Below are 24,149 nucleotides of genomic sequence, written 5' to 3' on the forward strand. Positions count from 1 at the left end.
TTGTGTCTTGGTTCGATTCATGAGTGTATCCACCGCATGAGGAACCATGACCACTAGCATATTGTTCATCACCACACCAGCAGATTGTCGAATGGAAGCCGCAGCTGCCGCTGTAGCTCTCAAACAACTAGGTAACGCTCTAGCAACCGGATCTAATGTTGATGAAAAATACGCACAAGGGCGTTGTTTATCACCAAATGTCTGTGTCAGAACACTCAACGCGCAACCTTCTCTTTCGTGAACGTAGAGCGTGAATGGCTTGCTGTAATCAGGTGTACCCAATACAGGAGCTGAACATAGTGCATTTCGTAACTCAGAAAAGCTCTCCTGACATTCATCAGACCATGGCACCGGACTCGGAACATTTTTCCCAGTCAAAGCTACCAACGGTTTTGCTAAAAGAGAAAAATTTGGGATCCACTGCCTACAGTAAGAGGTAATACCTAAAAAGGCACGCACTTCTCTCTGCGTGCGAGGAACACTCATCTGCATAATTGCTTTTATTCTTTCTGGGGTCAACTTCCTTCCCTCCTTTGACAAGAGATGACCTAGGTAGGTCACTTCTTGGCAGCAGTATTGCATTTTCGAAGGTGACACTTTGTGATTCAAATTAGACAAATGATGTAACAACGAGATCGTAGCTGCCTTGCAAGTTTCCTTATCATCAGCAGCCACTAGAAGATCATCTACATACTGTACTAGAGCAGAGCCTGGAGGAAGGACAAAGGAATCTAACTGGCTTTTTAATGCTTGACTGTAAATAGATGGGCTCTCACAATAGCCTTGTGGAGCGCGTTTAAATCTGAAACTTCGACCTCCTAGACAGAAACCAAAAATATCTCTGCTTTCCTCGGCTATCGGAATGCTGAAAAAGGCATTTTTCAAGTCAATGACTGAAAACCAAGTAGCTGTAGCAGGAATCAATGTTAACAAGGCGGTAATGTCTGGAACTACAGGAAACTGCGGGATCACAATCTTATTAACTTCTCTGAGGTCGATGACAAACCTATACACTGGAGGCTTTGCAGGATCAGTTCGTTTCAAAATCGGTAATACAGGACTGTTACAGACATTTCCTCTCGTTTCTTCAACCACACCTTTCTTAATCAAATCTTGCACAATCAATAAAAGTGCACGCTCACCTTCACTAGATATTTTATATTGAGGAATTCGTGGAAATTTTACATTTGCTTTCAAAGTGACTACATATGGTGGTATTTCTAAAAGGCCTACATCATTAGGACCAGTCGCCCAAAGAGAATCAGGGAGTGAACGCAGCTCTGGCGGGAGTGCATCCATTGACAAGTACATCGGAGAGGTGATTCTTTTACCCAATGTAAGCTGTACTCCTTCCGGAGAACAGTACAATGTCGCATATAGTCGTTTTAACAAGTCCAAACCAAGCAGATTTTCATTACAACCCGTCGTCAAAATCAGGGGTGCTTTCAATTGACACGGTCCAACAGAAATAGACAAAGGACCAGATATAGGGTTGTAAACCGGGGCGCCTGAAAAACCTACAGAAACATTTGTTGAGCCGGACAAAGGTGCGCCAGGGAGTTTCGCATGAATGATAGAACTTTTTGCGGCACCAGTATCCAACAGAAACGGTTCGACTACACCTGATGTTGCTACTGCGACATAAGGCCCACTCTGATCCACTGGAACTGATACTACTCCCTCTCTCTGTCCATGGCTATCCTAGTACACATTTTGCTGAAATCCCTCATCCACTTCACAATAGTCTTCAACAAGATATTGTTGGGATCTATTTTGCTGGGCAGACTGTCCATTTCGTTGATCAAAGTGATTGGAAGGACGATCATTCGTCTGTGGAGGCATAGCACCTCGCTCTCGACCTCTAGAATTTTGCACAAAACCACCACGACCTCTCTGAGCTGCTGCTGCATTATTTTGCGCTAAGATCGGACATTCATTCTTGTAGTGACCCTCTTTCTTACAGTACGCACACTGGTTCCACTGATATTGAGGCCTAGGTGAACTATAATCTGTCCTTTGATACGAGCCCTGTTGCGTATTAGTCTGATTCGTGCGAGGCGGATATGCCTGTTGCAAAAGAACTTTAGTTTTTAAATCTTTCGTTTTCTTATCTGATTTTTCTTTCTCCTCTTTATCCCTATTTTCATAATACTGTGCAGTTGCAAGTATTTGCGCAGTTGTAGAGACAGCCCACGCACTCTCGGAATCTTTTAATTTGTTGCATAGTTCAGGTAACAAATTATGCACGAATTTATCTACAAACAGTCTCTGTCCTCCTTCTGTGCTCATATCTTGACCACTATGATCTACAAAAGTCTCTTCGAACCTCGTGAAGAAGTCGGAGACACTTTCGTCTTTCTTCTGCCTGCATGCGGACAACTTGTCCCAATTAACACGCAATGCGGGCATCAGAGTCTTCATTAAGTCAATTATTCTACCTGGAAGATTAGCAATTAGGGGTTCGGGTTTTGCACCACCTACTTGCTGACCATCCGCTGCAATGATAGCTGCCCAATCACCACCTAGGGCAACTGGATGATTCTCTTTACGAATTTTAGCCCAAATTGGTTGCGGTACTACATTACCAAATAACATATCAATGTCTGCTAAGTTCATTATACAAGCCTCAACTGTTTGCGCTAACTCCTTATAGTACCCAGCAGGATTCTTACGCGGATCTGGCAAGGCCTGCTTCACTGCTAGCACTTCGGATCGCTTCCACGGAATGTGTATCCACACTCTCTGGAATTGAGCCGGAACGGCTACAATACCATTGACTGCATCAGCTTGTACAGCATCGCGCCAAATTGGGGGAACCTCCCTCATTGGATATTGGCGACTTAACTTCGTCTTACTTCTCTCTAAATCTCTTGGTGAACGAAGTGATGGGTCATTTCTAAAACTTAAAATCAGTTCCATCGCTTCCTCTATATTTTCACCTACTATCATTCCTGCAGCAAACTCTTTCTGAACCTTAATTAAGTCTTCTAAATTTGATTCAACATCATCTTCTTCTATTTCCTCACGTAACAGCGAGCACATCTCATCAAAGACATACCGCTGTGTTGGTTCTTTCCACTGCATAAATGTATCTAGCACATCTCTCGTACTGTATCTTCTACTCTTCGAAATCCATCTGAGAGCCGTGGAATCTAAAATTCCCCGTTCCTCAGTACTCGGAAGCTGACTACGTCTTTGAACAGAGTCAGAAGTAGGAGTCTTGATTAAAGTTTTATAGAAAGGTGACAGAATGTTAGAAACAGAATCAGTGATTCTTCGACGAACGGAAAGTGGAGTCAACACACTCGCAGACGCAGAGAACACAGTAGAGGTAGGAACAGATAGTGGAATAGTAGAAGTATCGAGAAAGATAGTTTGTGGAACAGTAGGTGTAAGCGAGACAGATACAGGTATAGAAGTCGGCAACCCAGGAGGAGGAGGAGCCGTAGGAGCATTCACATTGACCACAGGAGGTACAGGAACTTGATTCTGAGGGGCAGGAACAGGAATACCAGGTTGTCCAGCAACCGGCAATTGAACATTCGGTAAAGGAAGAACCGTAGCACCGTGTGCATACGGTGGAGGTGACCGTAACAAATAAGACAACAGAGGATCATTTTCGGGGTCCTCCAGTATCTTAGCTGTTTTCGATGGCAAGGCAGGATAGCACTTGTCGATTGCTAAATTATGCTCTCTAATGGCCACCTCTATGGCCTTTTCAGACTCGTTGACTTGCAGCTGCTTAGCCGCTTGTTCCAGAGTCAACTCTTCTTGCTCTTTCTGTTCCTTCTTTAACCTCTTCATTTCTCTCTGTTTGGATTCTTTTCGCCAGTAACGGAAAGAATCAAACATTGCCGGCCGGGCTTTCTTCCTAAACAATTTCGCTTCTAAATTGTCAAGAATTTCGGGTTCAAAACTACCATGCAGTGGCCAACTAAGGACACCATCTTTCTCAGTGTATCGGACCCACACCTCATTATAAGATATAGGACCTACACCATGTTTACAGTACAAGTCATATAGGGGAGTCCCAATCGGAGGAACCAGACATGAGTCCTCCAATCGTGAATCACTGTTGCAACCAAAACAAGACAACATACAGTTTCTCCGACTTACCATTTTGCAATCCGGAACACAGAACAAACAAAAACAAGAAACAAGTATGTGCACCTGAACCAAGAACTTAGTCCTACCAAAACGAACTGATGTATCGATACCCAAACTAAACCAAATAGATTATCGTAACCAGAACAACCAGTGATAATCTTACAAAACCAAACCAAACCAAGAATGAACCAAAAAGGATTTTAACAACCCTCACGAAGTAACCAGCTAGCTATCACTAAATACTTAACTGAGGCACTGAAGACGTCACCAAGGAGAAACCCGTCACGTTTCGCTGTACTAAGGACTGCACCTCGGGTCCAAGACAGGGCGACGGTCAAGGCAACAGCCCACTGCAGCCGTCCGAATGGGAACCCTCGTGGAAGAGAACTTCGGGCCACTTTTGCGATATGCCGGGATCGATGAAGTGGGGCGCCTCCCTCAGGAATCTTCACACGAAGCTTCTCGAACTCTTCAGGCTTTTGGACCGGTACCGAATGACGTCGCCCCACGTTGGGCGCCAATTGGAGTTCTGGACTTTTTGGTTCCGTCCAGAGGTGTCAGGGAACAACACCCAAAGACCCCGGAGTTCCACCTGCCTTGGTGCGCAAATGAACAGAAACACGGGCTTCTCGATGGTGGCGTCAAAGACCAAAGGTTTATTACTGCAGGGACACAGAAGTCACAGAAACCACACATGGGCAGATTCTAGGAGCCTGTTCAAATTGTACAAAGAGGGTTGTTCCTTATATACTAAATTTTAAGCTGGGGGCGAATTCTTTACATGTAATACATTCTCAAGACCTTTGTGTCTAAAACAAAAAATTTTTGGTGTTACACAGGAACCGTCGATAAAATCTGATACCAGACATCTATGAAGAGGGGTTCCCACTAGTTCATCACAATCCCTTGTCAATATTGCATTCAAGAGCCGGACCGCCTCATCGTAAATTTCGTTACCTCCCCCTAATAAAGATTCAGAAAGAAAGAAACGGAGCCAGGTGTGGAAGATAGGAAAGCGGGATAAGAGATGTTTGTAGGTTGTAAATGGGCAAGACTACCGGCTTCGGCCGTCTAATCATGATCAGGACAATGGACACGAAGACCAGTTTGGTGGGGCTGGCCTCGGGCAGAGGAGGCAGCCTTTGTCGAGTCATGCAGCTACAGCGTGATCTGGTTTAAGGTGCACGTGTCATGAAAGAGGTGAATCTCCGGCTAAGGCTACATGTCCTTAATCGAAAATTTGTTTCTTGTACTACAACAGTAAAACAAAAATCTTCCAAGTTATGTTTTTTTATAAAGGCTTTTTGCATACCTGATCTAAAAAAATGTCTGCACAGTCTAGCCAGCCTTTTATTTCTGTCTCTCACCAACTGACGAGGCTCATATACCATTTCAAAGTGCCGAAACCGCTTTCTAGTCTTTCAAAAGAGTAAGATACATTGACTGACCATATTTCTTTGTGATCTTTAATGTTTTCAAACTCCAGAATTACATATTATTGGTATAGCTCATATTGAGATGCATAAGGATTAACTATGTGTGTTTCTAAGTTGTTCAATGCACTGTGATAGTACTGCAATATACAATACGGTATGCTAATATAAAGTGCGACATAATAGTTACAGTAGTTAAGCACAATTACAAATAGATTATTTACAATTTCATAAAAGTGATTTTTCAATGTGCGTGTGTCAAAATGTTTAAAGCTGCCAATTATTAAAGATTTGGTTACTAAGAATACCTACAGTTACTGTGCGGAAATATAAAAACAGATTGCAATTTATGGTCCCATTTTGAATTTGGAGCCTGATTACGAGTCTGGTGGTACATGGACTGCCATACTCATGGGGGCACGGTGGTGGCGGTCTCTCAACCACCCTAATATGATTTGGGCGGTCAGACTCCCACAGCTCCACTGCAATATGCTTGGCGGGACCTCTGCCATGCACACCATAGTGTAGAGGAAACAAAGGGGGAACACATGGAGATACACACAGGAGGGCACAACATGTACCCCCTGTGCGCATGTGCCCAGTCGCTGCACGGCATGGACTTTTCAGTCCATATTGTTCATGAACTGTTTTTGGCATTCCCATTCTGGTGCCCATTTTTAGAGGCAACGGCATGGGAACACCAAAAAAAAAGCCTCCCAGACAAGAGGAAATTCCTAATTTTTGGGTGGTCTGACCATGGCTTTGGCAGTGTGGCAGTGGGGTGGACCCGGTGCCACAACACCAAATTCGTAATAAGGCCCATAGAGTTGAAGGAACTGCAAGGATTCGGGCAACAGAGCCTTAGTTGCATCTAGAATCATAAACCCTTGACCTGAGAGCCAATGAGCCACCTGGCTGTAATATCACAGTGATGTTTGCCCTGTCCCTGTCTAGATTTCCATATACAGCCTGCCATGAATGAAATGGCAGACTAGAACAGGGAAACTAAAAAAATTTCACATACACAGAAAATTTATTCTGGATTAAGGACTTCCATTTCTTTGTTTTAGAGATAGTCTAACTTTGAGAGTTTGTTTGTATAAACCAAGAAATATGCTATGTAGTCAAAAGAAAGGGGCATCAGTTCAGCACTGCCTACAGAGCATCTACCACACCCCAGGATACACTATAGACAGTGAGAGCCCCACAAAGTAGTCTGTGATATATCTAAATGTGTTACGTCTTTCTCCACCACCTGAGCCTCTGCCGGCCTTTTAAGTTTGATGGGTGCCCGTCTTATTATAATAGATAGCTAGATAGCTAGATAGATAGAAGATATTTATATAGTGCGAACATGACTCTAATAGGGTATCAGAGCACTTTACATTTACATATCTTTCCACTTAGAGCAACACGAACACCATGCAGTTTCAGTAATTCTAATCAGTAACCTGCAAGTTACTAGAAACAGAAATGCTACAAAGTCATAATTTAATTGTACATTGAAATGTGAGAGAAACATTTCTACTTGAGATTCATATTTACAAGATCAGACTGATGTTAGTGGTCGATGTGTGGTAGCATGTGCATTGAACAAGAAGGTCCTCTGATAATTAAGTCTACTGGAGTTATGGAATGAATTTTCTCATAAAAAAGGATTTGGCTGCCTTTTTAAAAGCAGCAATGGACAAGATTTTTCTAATGTTAGGGGGAAGAGCATTCCAAATTCTTGGTGCTGCACCAGAGAAAGCTCGGTCATAAGTTATTTTCCTGCGAAAGAGGGCCGGTTTCAGTAATTGATATCCATGACTCCGGGAAACCGGCAAACTCCACGATAGAGTGATGTTCTCGGCTAGGTACCTTGGTGAATTGTAGTGTATCGCTTCGTGATTGATACATGCCATTTTGGTTGTTTTCTTGCTTCATAGAGCAGCCAGTTGATTGCTTTCAGATGAGGGGTGACGTGGTTGAACTTTCTGGATCCAGTTGTAAGTCATGTGGCCGCTTTGAGACAGGCTTTTAGTGGTGCTGTTAAAATCTTAGGAAGACCGGCTAGTGTTGTGCAACCATACTCGATCCTTGATATGACTAGTGACTGGACTGCTGTTTTAAGGTCTGAGTTATTTAAGAAGGGTTTCAGTTTTCTGAGGTAGCTTTTATCTAGCATAATGCCTAGGGATTTGGTTGAATCTACAATCTTCGGAATACAGTTTAGCGCTGTGATTAGTTTGATCCGCTCCACGATATTCGTAGTGCTTTTCTGGGGAAATCAAAGGGGATTCAGTTTTCTGTGGGTTAAGCTAGTTAGCCAATGGGCAGTTTTCTTTGGTGCCTGGTTCATGATATCAATCTCCTTTTTTCAGTGTGATCTTGATGTAAAGCTGTGTATCATTAGCGTACATATGGAAGGTGATGTTTGCTTGCTGTAAGATTTCCGTGAGTGGCTCTATGTACAAATTGAATAGAGCAGGGGATAGTATTGAGCCCTGTGGTACTCCAATAACATTTCTTGATTAAGCAGATAATGTTTGGTTCACTATGAATTTTTGCGATCTTTTTTCTAACAATGAGCTAAAGCACTTTAGGACTGTACCCTCTAAGCTCATCCTTTTCTTCAGGCGGTCTAGTATTTTGGTATTGTTTACAGTGTTAAATGCCGATGAAAGGTCAAGCAGGATTAGGAGACAAGTTTCATTGTGGTCAAGGGCAAGTAGAGCATCATCCACAATGCGCGGAATTGCTGTTTCAGTGTTATGGTTTTGTCTAAATCCTGATTGCAGTCATTCAGCAGTGTGAATTCAGAGATGTATTGGCTCAGTTGTTGTTGTACACATTTTACCAGGACTTTGGCTAGCATTAGAATGTTTGTTACTGATCTGAAGTTGTTCAGGTCAGCGGAATTCTCTGTGTTTTTTTTGACATAGGAGTGACTTGCCCTGTTTTTAGCCAGTCCAGAAGGGAGCTTTGCAATAGGGATGTGTTAATAACTTTTGTCCATGAGGGGATGAGCAGATAGTTTATTGTAGACCAACTATTTGCAGGTGGAGGATCATTGAAGTTGTTGTTTGGTTTTATGGTTGAGATAATGTTTGCCGGAAACAAACTTTACTATGCGGTTTTTACACCGCAATACCATCACAATGCGGTTGTTATATCGACCGTGCTGTTACCACGCAGAGTCTTTACAATGCAAGTCGTTACAATGACTTGCGCTAGATGACGCTCTATACTAAGGAATAGTATGATTTACTATTCCAACACCTTCCCTAGTGTTGCACACACTGGAGTTGGAATAGTAAATCATACTACTCCTAAGTCCAGCGCACCATTTAGCGCAAGTTGTTGTAACGACTTGCATTGTAAAGGCACTGCATGGTAACAATGTGGTTGATCTAACGACTGCATTGTGATGGTATTGCGGTGTAAAAAACTCAATGTAAAAGTATATGTTTAATCTTTGCGATATCTGTGTCAATGACGGAACAGACTTGAATTCTCACCATAAGGCATTATTTGTAGGCATTTCCAGTGCTGGTTGATATTGAGGCTTGGCTGGGGTGATCATTTTGATTGAAGGGCAGTCCCTTGCTTTTTTGAGCTCCACCTCCATCGATATAGCATTAGCTGTAAAGAAGGAGGAGAATTCTTCAGTGCTTATGTTTGATTTCATAGCTGTTGGTGCAGATTTTGCCATTTTATTGGAGTGGATTTTATTGGATTGATCTTTTAGTATTTCAAATAGATTCATAAGTCTGTTATTTTTAATTATCAAGGTTCTTTTCCTAAAGAAGTTTTTTTTAAATTTAGAATACTTTTATTCTAGACCTTTCTGGACTGTCTTTGTTGGATTAAATGGGGTGAGGAAGTGTGTTGTTGCCATTTCTGCTCTCTGAGTCTGAGTGATCATCTTTCTTCGTTGAGGGATCCGTTAAACCAAGGGTTTTTATCTTTGTCTGGGACCCCTTAGAGTTTTAATGGGGCTATGACCTCTATTATGCTCGCCATCATATTAATGTTGTAATCCGTGAGGTCATTGACATTTACCAGTGCAAGTATTTCCATATTGAGCCCTCTGGTGTTGTGAATCAATTTTCTGGGTTTTATTGATTGTGAGGAGGTTTTAGTTTTTATGTGGGGTATTTGGAAGGTAATGTTGTGATGATCAGACCAGTCGCAAGGGGTGATCTTGATTGTCATTATGATCCTCCCAGTGAAGATTGAAATCTCCTAGGAAGATATCATTAGAATGGGGAGTAGTGTTTGCTGTGATGATTTCTATCAGCTGGTCTATGAATATGGTGTTTTTACCTAGAGGGTGATAGAAAGTGTGTAATTTGCAAGTTTGATTGTCTAAGGATCTTAATGACAGACCAAGATATTCACAAGATTCTAAGGGGTTTGATTGTACTTTGGTAATGGCAATGTCAGATCCATATATGCAGGGGATACCTCTGCCCTTTTTGTTTGGTCTGTCTAGTCTCACAATACAATAGTTTGGATGGACTAATAGATCTAGGCATGGGGAGGATGAATCGGATAGCCATAATTCTGTTAGGATAGTTACGTCTATTTCCTGGTTTAAGATGAGGTATGCTATGTTAGCGGAATGTTGCTTTGCTGACTGACAGTTGAGAAGTAGACACAAAATGGCTTTCTGTGGTTTGATCGATAATGATTCTTGCTTTTTGGGAATTAGTGTCACATTTTTTAGGTTATTGAAATTTGGATTCTAAGGCTAGTCTTTGCAATTCTGCTAGCGTTAATTGGGACTTACTGAATGAGATGTTCGTCTAACTTAGTGAGAAGATTGGGGGAAGGTTCATATGATAGCACAGGGTTGACAACTCAATGTCTATCAGATATCTGAATTGATTGCAAGAGCTGTATAGTCTGTTAGTCACTGCCATTGGAATAAACTTTAGTTTATTATGGGTATTGTGATCGGATTTCTGTAGGCGTTCCAGTTTTTATAGACATTTTTCTGATAAGAGTAGTAGGTTCTTCCTATCCCAGATAGCTAGTTGCATGGCTTCATAAGTTTTGCTCGATTGGGAGCTGAGATTATTGTACTCCAGACTGGAATGAGGAGAGGTGAGATTATCAAACTCCATTCCAGGTTGCGGAGAGACCGGAGGTAGTATGGTTGACTCTGTTGGTATGTTAAAATAGGTTGTCTCTTGAGGATTTGGGGTACTTTTGGGATTTTCTATGCATATTTTCTTAAATCTTGTTGCTTTTTCATGGTTCTTAATGCCTTTCCTCTGAGTTCAACTCCAATTATCCTGGTCAGTGCCTCCTGACTTCATCCTAACAACATTTTCCATTATGGGTTAGGACCTGTGTTGTGGCTTGCTTCAGAGATATGGGTACTGTGGTTAGTAGGGGATAAAGTAGATTTGGGTAGATGAGGGCTGTTACTCTTAACTACAGAGCTTCTGGATTGAATTTTCGACTGTTGGGGCTCTATAGCGGTGATGATTTCTATCTTGGCAGATTGAATTATGTGTGGAGAGATGGCTTACGGTTTATTATTTGGCGGGTTTATTGAGTGAGGGCAGTTAAGAACGTGTTCTTTTAAGGTTGAAAAATACTAATCGAAACGTTCCAAATCTTTGTTGGAGGCTTGTGTGAGAATCGTGCTGTTCATGTAGCGTGTTATATTCAGTGTAGCTCTTAGTTTTTGAGAGGGTGCTGTTAGCATCTTAATGCCGTAAGGAATGTTTCTAAATTCCTGTACCTTCAGCACTTTATTTAGGGTGTTGCACCATTGAGCCATTTTAGTAGTGAAAAATATTAGGTTGTTAATAATGGCGCCTTTTTCTATGTTGAAGAAGGGGTGTGTGATTAAGGTTTCAGGGTTTTTCTAAGTAAGTTGTGTTTAAAGGATTTGGTGGCATTTTTGGAGATATTAGGGGGGTATGAGATTGTATAGGAGTTCCTTCCTTCGGATTTCAGATAGGTCCCAGTCATGATTATGAGTAATGATTACGATCCTTATTATTCTTGAGTCCTCTATCTGTCTTGTAGAAAGAGGAAGAATAAAAATATATCTTCAATTATATATTTCCTTGGTTGTTATGTGTTCTGTGATGTGGGAACTGATACCTCATAGAAAGGGAGCTAATCCAACATGCCTGCCTTAATGTTGTTTCTTGCGGCATCGATCTGTTTTGATGTTCCACAGTTGTATTAGATCTCTCCAGGATAGACCTGTTTCAATGATCGTCTGGATTCCTCAAGGTGAGTTTATTCTTTCTTGATTGATCTTATTGAGGTGTGTGGTTAGTCCTAATCATGTGGGGGGATTGACGAATATTGACTAATCCAATATGGCTGCCATAAATGCATGAAGATTGAACCCTTCTTCTATTTCCTATGAAAGTGAAGTAAAGACCAATCCAAGATGGCTGCCATCCTTGGAAGAATGTTGCACTCTATTTCTGTTTCCATGGATAATGTGGTGAGTATCCAGGGAAGAGGGCACCGGTTGCCTCTTCTATTTCTAATAGAGCTTTTACTCCCAAATGGATGCCCGCAAATCCAAAGTTTAAAATGAGCGCCTCTCCCTGGCACACCATTCACCTTAGCCCCACACGCAAAAAATGTACCTCGGCCCCCAGCAACCCCACTGCTCAAAGCCAGAGAGAACCAATACAAGCAGGCCTAGTAGCAAACATTGTGTGCGAGGAAACAGGAAGGCAGCACGTAAATCACCACAAAGCGCTCCAATGCAACCAAACAGCCTCCACTCATTTATCCATGGCTATGGCGTGGGGCGGCAACGCAGGCAAAGCCAGCACGATGCAGGCGCCAGAGTGACTCCTGAAGGGCAGTGAGCACTCCACCCCAAAAAGTCACAGGATTTGAGCACCCCCGAGTCCAGCGGCCCCTCCAATTTCGCACAACCCACCAGTGGCTGTGCCCTGTAGTGAGAGATCCGCAGCCTCGAAGCAGAAAGCCTCACCTTCGAAATCGGGAGTTGCTCCTCCACTCATTCGGCAAGGCAGAGGGGGATGGCTCCCCTACAGGAGTGCAGAAGGTCAAATCAGTGGCAGCTCCCTACATGAAGGATCCGCAGGCCAGAAGCGGGCAGCCTCGACCTCCTTGGGCAGGAGCCGCTCCTCCAACTCGGCTTGGCACACCCAGCAGTGCAGCAAGTGGGTCCCGACCTCCTAGCTCCAGCTGCAAACTCCTCAACAGTGCCACAGCATGCACAGGCTGCAGGGGAGTCTGGCACCGATGATCACTGGGACAGGACTTCAGACCGCCCAGCACCAGAATCCGGCATCCGAATTAAGTCTCTGAGATACAGGTATAACCTCCTTCGGTTCTAGTCTAAGCGGTGGGAGCATGGTGGGTGGATGGCATGGGCATTCAGGGATATATATCGAAATGTGATCCCTGCTCTCAGGAGTTCACAGAGAAGCTCCCTCTCAATCGGCCATCATGAAAGTGTTTATAGATAGATAGATAGATAGATAGATAGATAGATAGATAGATAGATAGATAGATAGATAGATAGATAGATAGATAGATAGATAGATAGATAGATAGATAGATAGATAGATAGATAGATAGATAGACAGACAGACACATATGGGCATTGTTGCCAACAGTTTATTTTTTATATAAATGAACAAAGTTAAATGCTTTTTGTTTGTCGTCCTTGTCAAATCCTGATTTATCACTGATTATCAGCCACGTACCAGGAGATCTCTTTTCTGTAGACTTAGTTAATGGCAAACACCAGTATAGGAACCAATGAATACATGTGTTATGCAATATAATATAGCAGGGAAGACATGAAAATTCTATCAAAGTGTCTTACAGTAAAGTAAGTATTCAGAAGTGTTTACCTATTGGGGAAATGTAATGTTTAAAATACATGTTTAAGAAAAAGTTTGCTGTCCATACTTTCATAATATTTATGCGTTTTCTTTAATTTCTTAGCAAGGTCGTCCATCATTAAAAAAAAGAAAAAAAAAGCAGCAACATATATATAAAGAGAGAAAAACATGTCAGTGTTTTCATGCAATTTGTAACGATTTGCCCATCATTTAACATAAAGAAAAAAACTATGTCTATAGAAAGAAAATCATTCCTTACGGCAATCAACAGGTTCATCTGATCCATCCCCACAATCATCAACTGTGTCACATTTCCACCAGAATGGAATGCATTTGTCTGTGTTGCAGCGGAACTGCAAATGGGAAATGTTGCAATACGTTAGATTTTGACAGATAAAAAAACAACATGTTCTTTCAACAAAAAGCACATTTTGAAAATTAAATACTGGAACTAAAATAAAGACATCATATTTTATTGATCCATTTTTATTATTAATAGGCTAGTGAGTGGCTGGGACGGTCTAGATTCCATTATGTAAATCATTATGGGCCAGATGTATCAAGATTACATTTTGCAAGTCTATATTAGCGAATTTTACTGATTCGCTATTATAGACTCTCAAAATACAATGTATGTAGGTTTCTGCAAATATTTTGCAATTCCTACATATTCCTTAATAGCAAGTTGCCTAGAGGCCCATGGGAATGAATGGGAATTGCATGCCAATAGGTACTCGCAAATTGAGCATTCAATTTCAAGGGTGCATGGGTGCCAAAAGGACACCCTGTTGCTCCCCTGAAATGTGCATGTGTGGCAGATAGGAAATTGCAAAACTGTGCATTTTTCTAAGGATTTGCAATTTACCTCCAACTTGAAGTTGGTGGTAAATTGCGATTCCGGCATTGCATTTAGAGAATCGTAAATTGTGATACTCTAAATGCATTCACAAAATCGGTAATCGCAAAATTTGTGATTCCCTATTTTGCAATTGCTTTTGGGGTGATACATCCCAAATGGTTTTTTCCCATTTGCAAACGGGCCTATTCTGCAAATTGGCCTGTTTAGGTATCGGAAAACGCTGGATACATCTGGCCCTATGTGTTTTATATTATGAATGTTATAGATTTCAGGTTTCCCATTCGGAGGATCTATGTATGACCTCCATTTAGAGGAACTAAACAACACAGGAGAATGAACTACAGATTATGAAACCATTGAGTTTTATGCAATACCATTAGTGTCAAGGAACAAGCAGGGTGAGACTGGGACAAGACTGGAATGGGGGTGTCGGAAAATGGGATTTCTAGTGCAGCGGTAACACATATGCAAGAAAGTACCTGAAGGCTGCAATGGAGGGGAGAACAGAGGCCAAGTAATGGAGTATGGACAGTGTTTGATTAGGATACTGGCGGTCTGTAAAGGGAAACTATACAATAATACAAGTTCTATAACAAAGGGAAACAAGGGAGATGCTAGACGAGTTATCATAAATGATAGTTTGTATGCCCCTTAGATAGTGCTCTCTCTGTGAAGTGAAAAGATATTATACCAAAGCAAGGAACAAATTAATCTCAGAGCATTCAGGGAGATACCCAGCAGCTCCTACGGTGAAGGTGCTCATTGTAGTTCTCTGTGCCAAAGGCACAAGCCTTGTAGTCTAACTGGTAACCTTGGAAGCTAGGACAACCAAAACGACATAATAACCACAAGACAGGACAACCTGTAACATAATAACGAACGCCAAAACAGAACCTGGGCTCATGGAAAAACTGGTTTGGAATCAAGGTCAGGAGCAGGACTGTCAAGGTAAACAGAGACACAGGAGCAGTACAGGCAAGACTAAACACAATGACAATCACAAAAATTAGGAGGCAGGAACAGAAGATGTAGAGACTAAATCAACATGCAAACCACATATCACAACAGCAAGTATGTGACAGAGCACAAGAAGAGTTAACAACCAAGTCAGTTGCAGGCCACGGCACTCTGCAATCACAGGGCTGAAATAGCTGGAGGCTCGGGTGAGAAGTACAAGTGCAAGGAAAGAGCAATGCATTTGGTGGAACAAATCAGAGAACCACGAATTAAAAGAAGCCTGATCTGGAACTTGTAAAAAGAAACACCAGAAGAACCGGAAGACAGAAGACAGGGAATAGGTAGGCCAAGCAAGAGAAAAGTTCAGAATGCAGATATACAGTTGTTGGAATATACTTAGGAACTAGGTATCAAGCTAGTGAATAGGGAACCACCGCTTGGTTATCTCCGAAGGGTCTGAAGACAGAGAAAACTACAAGGACCATAATGCATCAGGGAAGTGGGACAAAACCTGTACTGTAAGATGAGGAGAAACTAAGGCCCAGATTTATCAATATGTCATGCAATGCAACTCAGCAAGGCAACGGTGTAAAAGACAACATTCTTTTATATTTTTTAGCCAAATACCGAAAGTATAAAGTTTGTGTTAATTATGATTCCTTTCATTCTAACATTTCAACTATGTAAGAAAGTAAATTCGTTTTTGTGGTGGATGATAATCCACCAACAGTAAAATCATCAATCGCCTGTTAGACCAAGTCAAACATTTAGATAATTTAAACTTGAGCTCAATCCCTGGTAGTTATGGATATATCCAGAGCATTAAAAAAAACAGTTATAAGTCAAAGGCTTAGCACAATAAAAACCTGACTACAATTTATACAAATGAGAATGTTATAAATTGAGTTTCTGGTTGGCAGAGGTATGCATCCTGTCCAAGCAAGACCCACAATCCTAGTCAAGGTAAGTCATTAACACAGTCTAAATTAACCTGTGCTCACCTTCTAGTAGCTTTACACAGAGCAGTCAGATTAACAAAGAGGCAAAGTTTAAAGTATTTGTGTGCACAAAACACAGTAACACAGTGAAAACACCACAAAAGGAATCCACACTAGTTTAGAAACATAGCCAAAATTGTATGAGTAAAACAAGACCTAACACTGAGCCGTGCAAAGTTGGACATACGTCGGGAATCGCAGATGATGCCTCGAGCTGTCAGTGGTGCGTCGTCAGAAACAGAAGGTTTTGGATATAGAGATGCAGGTCCAGACCTTCTCATTCCCAGGCAAGAAGCAACAGGAAGCAGCCCAACACAGCAAAGAAGTTCAGCAAAGTGGCAGTCTCTCCTGGCAGCACACCAATCTTTCTTCCTGGTAGAATGTCCTCAGTTCAGAAGAGTTCTGATTTGGTGGTGTCAGGGGTTCAGTACTTACACCCAGTTGGGCCTTCGAAGTAGGGAAACTTCAAAGAGAAGTATTGAAGTTCACAGGAACCTGCCTTTCCTGCCCTGGCTCCAGACTGACTCCAGGAGGGTATGCAATTCTTTGTGTGGGGACAGGACACAGACCTTTCAGGTGTAACATGTCAGCTTCTCCCTCACATCCTGCTCAGAATGACCCATCAACAGGCAGATGGCTACTCAGTCACACCCACTCTTCCTTTCTGTGTAGTTGTCTAGAAGGAATACAGGAAGCCAGCTGTCACCCACCGTAGGCATATATTCTAGAGACAAGCAGAAGGCCGAAATGTTCTAAAAGTGGCCTTTTCAGGACTGCAATTTAAAAACTAACTTCATCATCAGTTGTGCTTTCAAATTGTGACTCCAGGGACACCAAATATGGGGGAGTCCCATCTCTTCCCAACTGGAAATTACACATATAAAATGTACTAAGACAATCACAATGTTACCTAATGGGAGAGATAGGGTGTGCAGTAGTACACAATGAATTTAAGAGTATTTCACTACCAGGACATGAAAACCTTAAAGATACATGTCATATTTTATAAATGCACTCTGCACCATGCCCATGGGCTGTTGAGGGTCTACCTTAGGATTGACCAGTATGTAATAAAAAGGAAGGTTTAGGTATGAGCATGATTTGAGGATAGTTAAGAGTCATAGTTATGACCTCTAACTTGCTTCCTGCTACTCCTGGCACTTCCTTTGTGACCCCTGGCCTCAGAGGATGCAATTTGTGCTAGGGCTCAAATGGTACTCAATGCTTGTGGTAGACTGCAACCTAGTTTCAATTTGAAGTTGACCATAATGTAGCACAGGTCGAATACATCAAGTAGATTGGTCACGCTAGATCCTGGAAGTAGAAAAGTTAATAGAAAATTCTAAGCCCCAATCCAAAAAGGGGCCTTGATGTTTTCTGAGGAAAAACATTTTTTTACAAAGGACAAAGCTTGAATTGTAGCCTCTAAAAGGGAATTTGAAGGTTGGATCAGTTGGTCCCACTGAATCTCTGTAGCTTGTGAGGGAAAAAAAAGTTTCCGAGTCTCAATGCACAAAGGGACTTCATTGTTGTTTTAGAGGTATGAAGATATATGCACGGGACACACCTGAAATTCAATCTGCTTGCATGGAACTGCCTTTCTGATACTTTTCATGATATATCCCCTTAATACTCACAGAAAAGGTTGCCAGACTACTTTCAGAACACAAACAACCACAGGATGGGTGGTGGGGCACTTAGAGACTCTCCCGCTGTCAGGCAGGGTCCACCAGCGAAGTATATTCCAAGTTTTGAATGCCACTGGTGAGCTGAGATTTCCCATGAACAAGCCTCCTATAGCATGCTGTCTCACTGTTGCCACACAATAGGTTTCCAAACTTAACCTTGGAATCCACTTCTATGTCCTGAGTATAAGAAGGAGCAGGTCCAGTCCTTCAATGCTCCTCTCTGGTGACATGCAGCAGATCCAGTCCTCTTTGGTTCTTCCGCAGGTCCAGAAAGTTTTCTGAAGATGTTACTTCGGGTGTGCCACATTTATGCTTATCAACAGCTAGTGGTTGGGTCTGCCTTCTGGGCACTCCCTAACCAATGCAATAAAAGTTCCTTGGGCCATTCTGCCCCACTTTTTGAGTAGTTCCCACTTGCTATACCGCAAACAGTCCTAAACTGTCATCTGCTGGGCATTGTCAGAATTCAGCCACACTAAACTTGGGCTTTGAAGGCTAGAAATGTGCAGGGGGGTGGACTGTTGAAATCACCGGCGTCCACCCACAAGAAAGTCCAGTTTGAATCAGGCTTTGTATCCACATCCAACAACAAAACAGAGGTCAGGAAAGACAAAAGCAGGGTCCATCAGCCCTGGGCAGAAGATACTTAAGAATTGTCTGGGAATTCTCCATGCCCTCTTTCATGTGTGCCAAAGTGTTACATGTCAGTCCAAAAGACCTGTCAGGCAGAATTTTACATTGTGCCAGCAACAGGATGGCACACCTTGTGCTGAGCTCAAAGAAGTCCTGCCCATGGCGAGGAGGCGTGAAGGAATCGGGACGTGAAGTCCGGAGGGATACTTGTGGGTTGCGAGATTAAGCAATGGGTGAGGACCGGCGTATTCCGTGTCCTGCCAGGACTTCACCATCCCGATTCCTTCACGGCCTCCTCGCCATAACTTAGGGGCCTCCCAAAGTACCTTAAAACGTTCCCGCGCATAAGTGATAGTTCAGACAGGAACCAGTCCGCATCCTGGCTATCTCAGCTGACCCCCGATACCAAACTTGCCTCTACAACTTACGGGATCATTGGTGCTCACAGGCTCACGTGCTGATGATGATCTCAGTAACCTAAGAAATTCCGTCGACCTTCCCAACAAAAACTCCAGCACCTAATTCATTTAACTGTGCACTTTTGAAAAATCAGATTGTTGTACAATGCGATGTAATTTTTAATATGTCACCTACACACCTTCACTTCACGCACTTTTAAATGGTTTCTGGGAGCACAATATATCACAAAGCAAATATTAGATAAAGCAAATTTATGGAGATAATACATTTGTTGTCATAAACTATCCACATCCTGTGTCCCTGCAAACTAAGTAACTGAGTCCTCTCTGGACCCCTATGTGAAATATGTTTAAACTGATTTAACATCCCCTTTCAAAACTTATTCAGCCCAGGTTGCTAGAGGACCGGATAGGCCTCCTCTAAGACCATTGTTTCCAGAAACATTATACTTTACCCCTGGTCTTACTACAGGGTTAACCTTGTTTTGCTAAATCCATAATTTTGTTCATAGCAAGACTTACTGTAGCATAGTAAAAAAACATAATAGCCAATTAGCTATATTTATTTTGCATGTAAGATGAACTGCAAGGATGCACTTTATAATAAAGGATATGAATAGGTTTTCTAATACATTTTATTGTTCTTATTTTACATGATGTTTTCTGTACTTAAAAGCCTTCTAAACTGACCTTGTTGCCAGTGCTCTGACCATTAAAAGGTATATGTTGGATTTGTTCACCCACAATTGGCATAAGTTACCTGACTTATAAGTCGCTAACATATGGGTCGGAGGGTTCCCTGGGCCTGTAAGTTAAACTGTACCTTGTTAACTGCAGCCATTATTGTGACACAGTGAGTGTGACAACGTAAAGTGTGACTGCTAGCTCGCCATTGCTGGCTGGTTGAGTAGTTTGAAACGGCTAACTCTACTTTCCTAATTTAATTAATGGAAAAGTCAAAAAATTCCTTTTTTAAATGTATAAGTCGCCCCTAAGAAAGACCTACTGAGCCCAAACTACAAAGTGCATTACATTAAAGGATTGGACATATAGTTTTTATTATTACTTGTCCTGAGAGTAAAAACCCTTCAATGTTACTATTACTGTGGAAAGGCTAACAGCTCCACTGTTGAGTACAGGGTTAGACACTGACAATTCAACAGTACTAAGTTCTGCATGGGCCTACTAAATAGGAAACTTCAGGTTAACAAACAAATCAATTGATTAAACTTGACTTGATGCTCAAGCCGAATTTAATGTAACTTTTGCTTCAGTGCCAAGTTTATTTAGTTGTCTTGCATTACATTACATTACGTTATGTTATGTTATGTTATGTTATTTTGGTTTGCAGGGAACATACCTTACCTGGGACAGTATCCTGGTACCTTGAAGGAGAGTTATGGGCCTGCCTAGGGCCCTAATGTAAGATATAATCAGTATCCATTTTGACTTTCTATCAACAAGACAGAAGGCCCTTCCAATTCCACATGAAGATGAAATGATTTAACATTGGGCTCATCCTAGCATCGGTCAAGTAGATCCAGGTGAGAGCTACTTCCTTTAATGGGGAGCACCAGAGAGAGTTTTTGACTGCCAAGATATGATTGGATTGCCCATGCAGTGTGCCAAGCCATTGTTGGTGTGAGGCTTGTGGAACAGAGGGGAAGAGGAGTGCTGTTAATAATACCATGCACATCATGGTACTCCTTATGAAAGGTAGAATCTTCTAACCGGATCTATATGAGTGGTGACAAGAGGGAACCAATGATGAAGACCTCATCACTTCATGGTGAGCGAAGGCCTTACATTCTGTTGATAGAAAGTCTGAAAATAATCTGACGACTGGATCAGCTTTAAAGTATTTTGGCTCAGATCAAGGAATTTTCTGTGTTTGAAATTATTATAGGTGGTCCATCCCTTGGATTCTTCTCTACCCACAACCACTCTTTTGTGATTAAGGCCTACTGGTAAAGACAAGGTTTTAGTTCTTTCTGAAATTCAAGGATGGAGCTGACAGCCCTGATGTGATAGAGGAGTTCCTTCCAGGACTTGGGGATGACATAGGAGAATACTCATACTCTGGCACTGGCCCAGTGGAGTTGTGGGAGATGGTTGAGTAGGAGGTTGGCTGAGTGGAGCTGCCTGACCTGTTAGTGGAAAAAGAGGTGGTTGTTGCATGTTGTCATGGAAGTTATACCATGATCGTTCTATCTACTTGCAATAATGCTTCAGGAGCCGGAGGTCCAGAGTGTACCATCTTGCTTGTGGCTCGGATCAGGGTGTTGGGGTGCTTCTCAGATAAGTCATGGATTTGCAATGGAGGTGATCCATGTGCTGAAGTTTGTGATGGAGCACTCTAGGTCATAGTGGTGGGGGGATCGGGACTGGAGCTCGGAGATCCAGTTGTCTTCTGAGATCTTTTTCCATTGGCACTGGGAAACCAGGGTATGGGTGGTTCTGGGCAGGATAGGCAGGTGCAGAATTAAATGAATGAGAAAAGGACCGTCCTTGCGTGCAGTTTAGTTTTCCCTACCATGGTGTAAGGTAAATTGGTGAAGATGGTACCAAGGTTGTATCTTCCCATGTGAATGGGGTCGTTCACTCACTGGGGAGTCCTAAAATGTTGAAGTCTTCCATGAGAGTGGTGGAGATGGGGTCGGTCTGGTCCTCTATACGGAAGTTGAGATGGCCGAGTAGAATGAATGAGCTGGAATGCAAGGACAAGAGGGACAATAAGGTCAGTGTGAGTGGAGCTGGAATTTGATCTCAGTCTGGGTAGGCATTAGAGTTGTGTCCATCTCAGGGAGGTGGTGCCCGAAGTGGCGATTTTGAAGACCGTGTATTTTATGCAGTCACTGGTGTGGCCTGAGCATTGAAGTTCAACAGAAGGAGAAGAATCAAGCAGTCAGGCTGGGGCCATGCAACCTCCTGGTTGATTGTTTAACCTACAAATTGGATGGGTGCATATTTTCTATAATAAGAATTCAAATATGTAGAAGCACTCCTGTAGCTCTACTTGATGTGCTCACCAATGAAATGTACAAAGCTACATTATAGAGCCATGCCTATGCTGATCCTATCTCACATATGTACAGGTCCTTGCCAACAGTGCATAAGACCATGCACACATCGATCTATGTTTTAGGTGTCAAAGTGGGAGTGACAAGGGTGAGTGGTTGGAAAATAGGAAATGTCTACTATAAAGGGGGATAATAAAAGGAATAATAAAGGAAGAATGTATACTGGAATACTAAAACACACTATACAGGGTAAATCAACATTTATTTACATTCCCATCTAGTCAATTAGGAAGTTGACATGAGTAGGCAATAGATATTTCTGTGGCTACACACGTCAGAGATATGTATGTTACCTAATTCAATTAATATTTATCATGTATCCCACAAACAGGTGGTCATCAAGTGGGCTGGTTAAATTGTTTCTTTTGTTTTGGAAAACTAGACTGTGTCTTAGTACGAAAGAAATTTAGGTCATTGCATCTTCTTCCAGTCTCTGGAGACATTAATTTCGAATCCAAGTGTCTGTCTCTGCAGTCTTCTGTGAGGACTGGGTGATGTAGCTACTTATACAAGGGCCAGCTCAAATATGATTCCCCAGGAGGTTTCTTACCATCGCAAGAGTGTGAATAAAAGACCAGCCACAGAAGCTTATTATTTTTGGCAGAGGGAGAGTTTATTATTGAGCTTCTTCCAAGCATTCATATCAAAGCTGTTGCCCAAATTAAATTAAATATAAGTTAATCTTTATGGTTTTGGCTGGCTTTTCAATACACCCATTCAGAATGAGGATTTTACTAATATTAAAAAGTGTACTGCCATGAGATACATTTGATCTGTTGAAAAGCAATTTCAATGTGCTGTAGTAGTAATTGTGCTGAAGGCTTCAAGCTTATGACACATGCCTGTCTGTCATCTCATGTGTGGCACCTTTGCCTCTCACAAGTAAAGAAAATGTGTTTCCTGAATACAAGTCACATAGTCCTGTACAGGATAACAATGTTTGCTTAGTAAAAAACTGTGACTCAGAGTAAGTAAAACTGAGTAATGGGGATTACGAACGTACATGCTATTTCCTATCACTACATAGTGATAATTATTGGAGAAAATAACTTTTTTCTGGCTTTCCTTATTTTGTGATTTAATTAATACATTGTTTTTTCTTCATGTTTGTACTTTTACTTATAATGTAATCGGTCTGGTTAGAGATCGTCTGCCAGAACTCATGTCATCAATAAATAAAAAACAGTGACATTTGAAGTGTTTGCATTGTATTACTTTATGTGTGCACAAATGCATTACATGCTGCCTGTCTGCTCATGCCAAGCTACCAAGGGGGTAAGCAGGGGTAATTTTAGAAGTGTATCCCTGTTATCCTGACTAAGAAGAAGGGTCCTTAATATTAGGTCAAAGGGACAAACCAGTGCCAAATAGAAACCCACATTTCTAACAATCACTATGTGACCCATCCCAGTGCATCATGGGTATGCAAATGAGCACTGGCACAAATGTTTTTTTACAGTGCATGTTAAGGGTTACTCATAGAAATTAAACGGAAATCCACCTGCTCGTGCCAATGAGAATTTTCATCATACCTAGCAGGAATGACTTCATTCCAAGTTGGTTGAATTTTAAACCCTCATCTACTGACTTTCACCTTTATACGACAAACACTAATTGGTGCTATTTCCCTTTGCATGTTGCTGTTATATACATTTATTCAGATGTGTTACATTCCACAGTCATTCAAATTTCATATAAACATTTCAGCACACATCCATTATAAAGATGTCTCTTTTAACGTGACTGTGACTCAAAACAGTTGAGGGTGTTTCTTCTAATGTGCCTGTAACTCGAAGCAGTTGAAATGTAAAACAGATCTACACACATGAAGGCTTTCTTTGAACAATGATTTGCTTCACTGTATATTTTGAAAAGCACCAATACTTCTTAGACTCTTCATTATCCAAGAAAGAGAACATACATGACTTTCTTCTCTTTCTGAAGCTGTTTGACACACTATGCATTACAGCCTGGTGGGGAACATGCACATTGCACAGGAATGTTTGGCCGACCTGATACGACCAGCCAAACCATTTTGCATAGTTGGGGCTTGCCTACCACTCCTCTTTTGGCAGCCAAACCTAGAGATCTACTAGGAACAATAAAATGATAATACCCTGGCGCAATT

At 41.8% G+C, this 24,149-nt stretch overlaps 1 protein-coding gene across 1 annotated transcript in view; it reads right to left on the reverse strand.

Annotated features, from left to right (window-relative positions):
* LRP1B (LDL receptor related protein 1B) overlaps window positions 1-24,149 on the reverse strand; it is a 3,669,685-nt gene that overhangs the window by 511,633 nt on the left and 3,133,903 nt on the right. Inside the window, exon 63 of the mRNA XM_086955170.1 lies at window positions 13,647-13,740. Within this exon, the coding sequence (XP_086811296.1) occupies window positions 13,647-13,740 (94 nt within the window). The remainder of the gene's footprint in view (window positions 1-13,646; window positions 13,741-24,149) is intronic.

The sequence above is a fragment of the Lissotriton vulgaris genome, chromosome 2_1 (genome assembly GCF_964263255.1).
Source record: "Lissotriton vulgaris chromosome 2_1, aLisVul1.2, whole genome shotgun sequence".
Lineage (NCBI taxonomy): Eukaryota > Metazoa > Chordata > Amphibia > Caudata > Salamandridae > Lissotriton > Lissotriton vulgaris.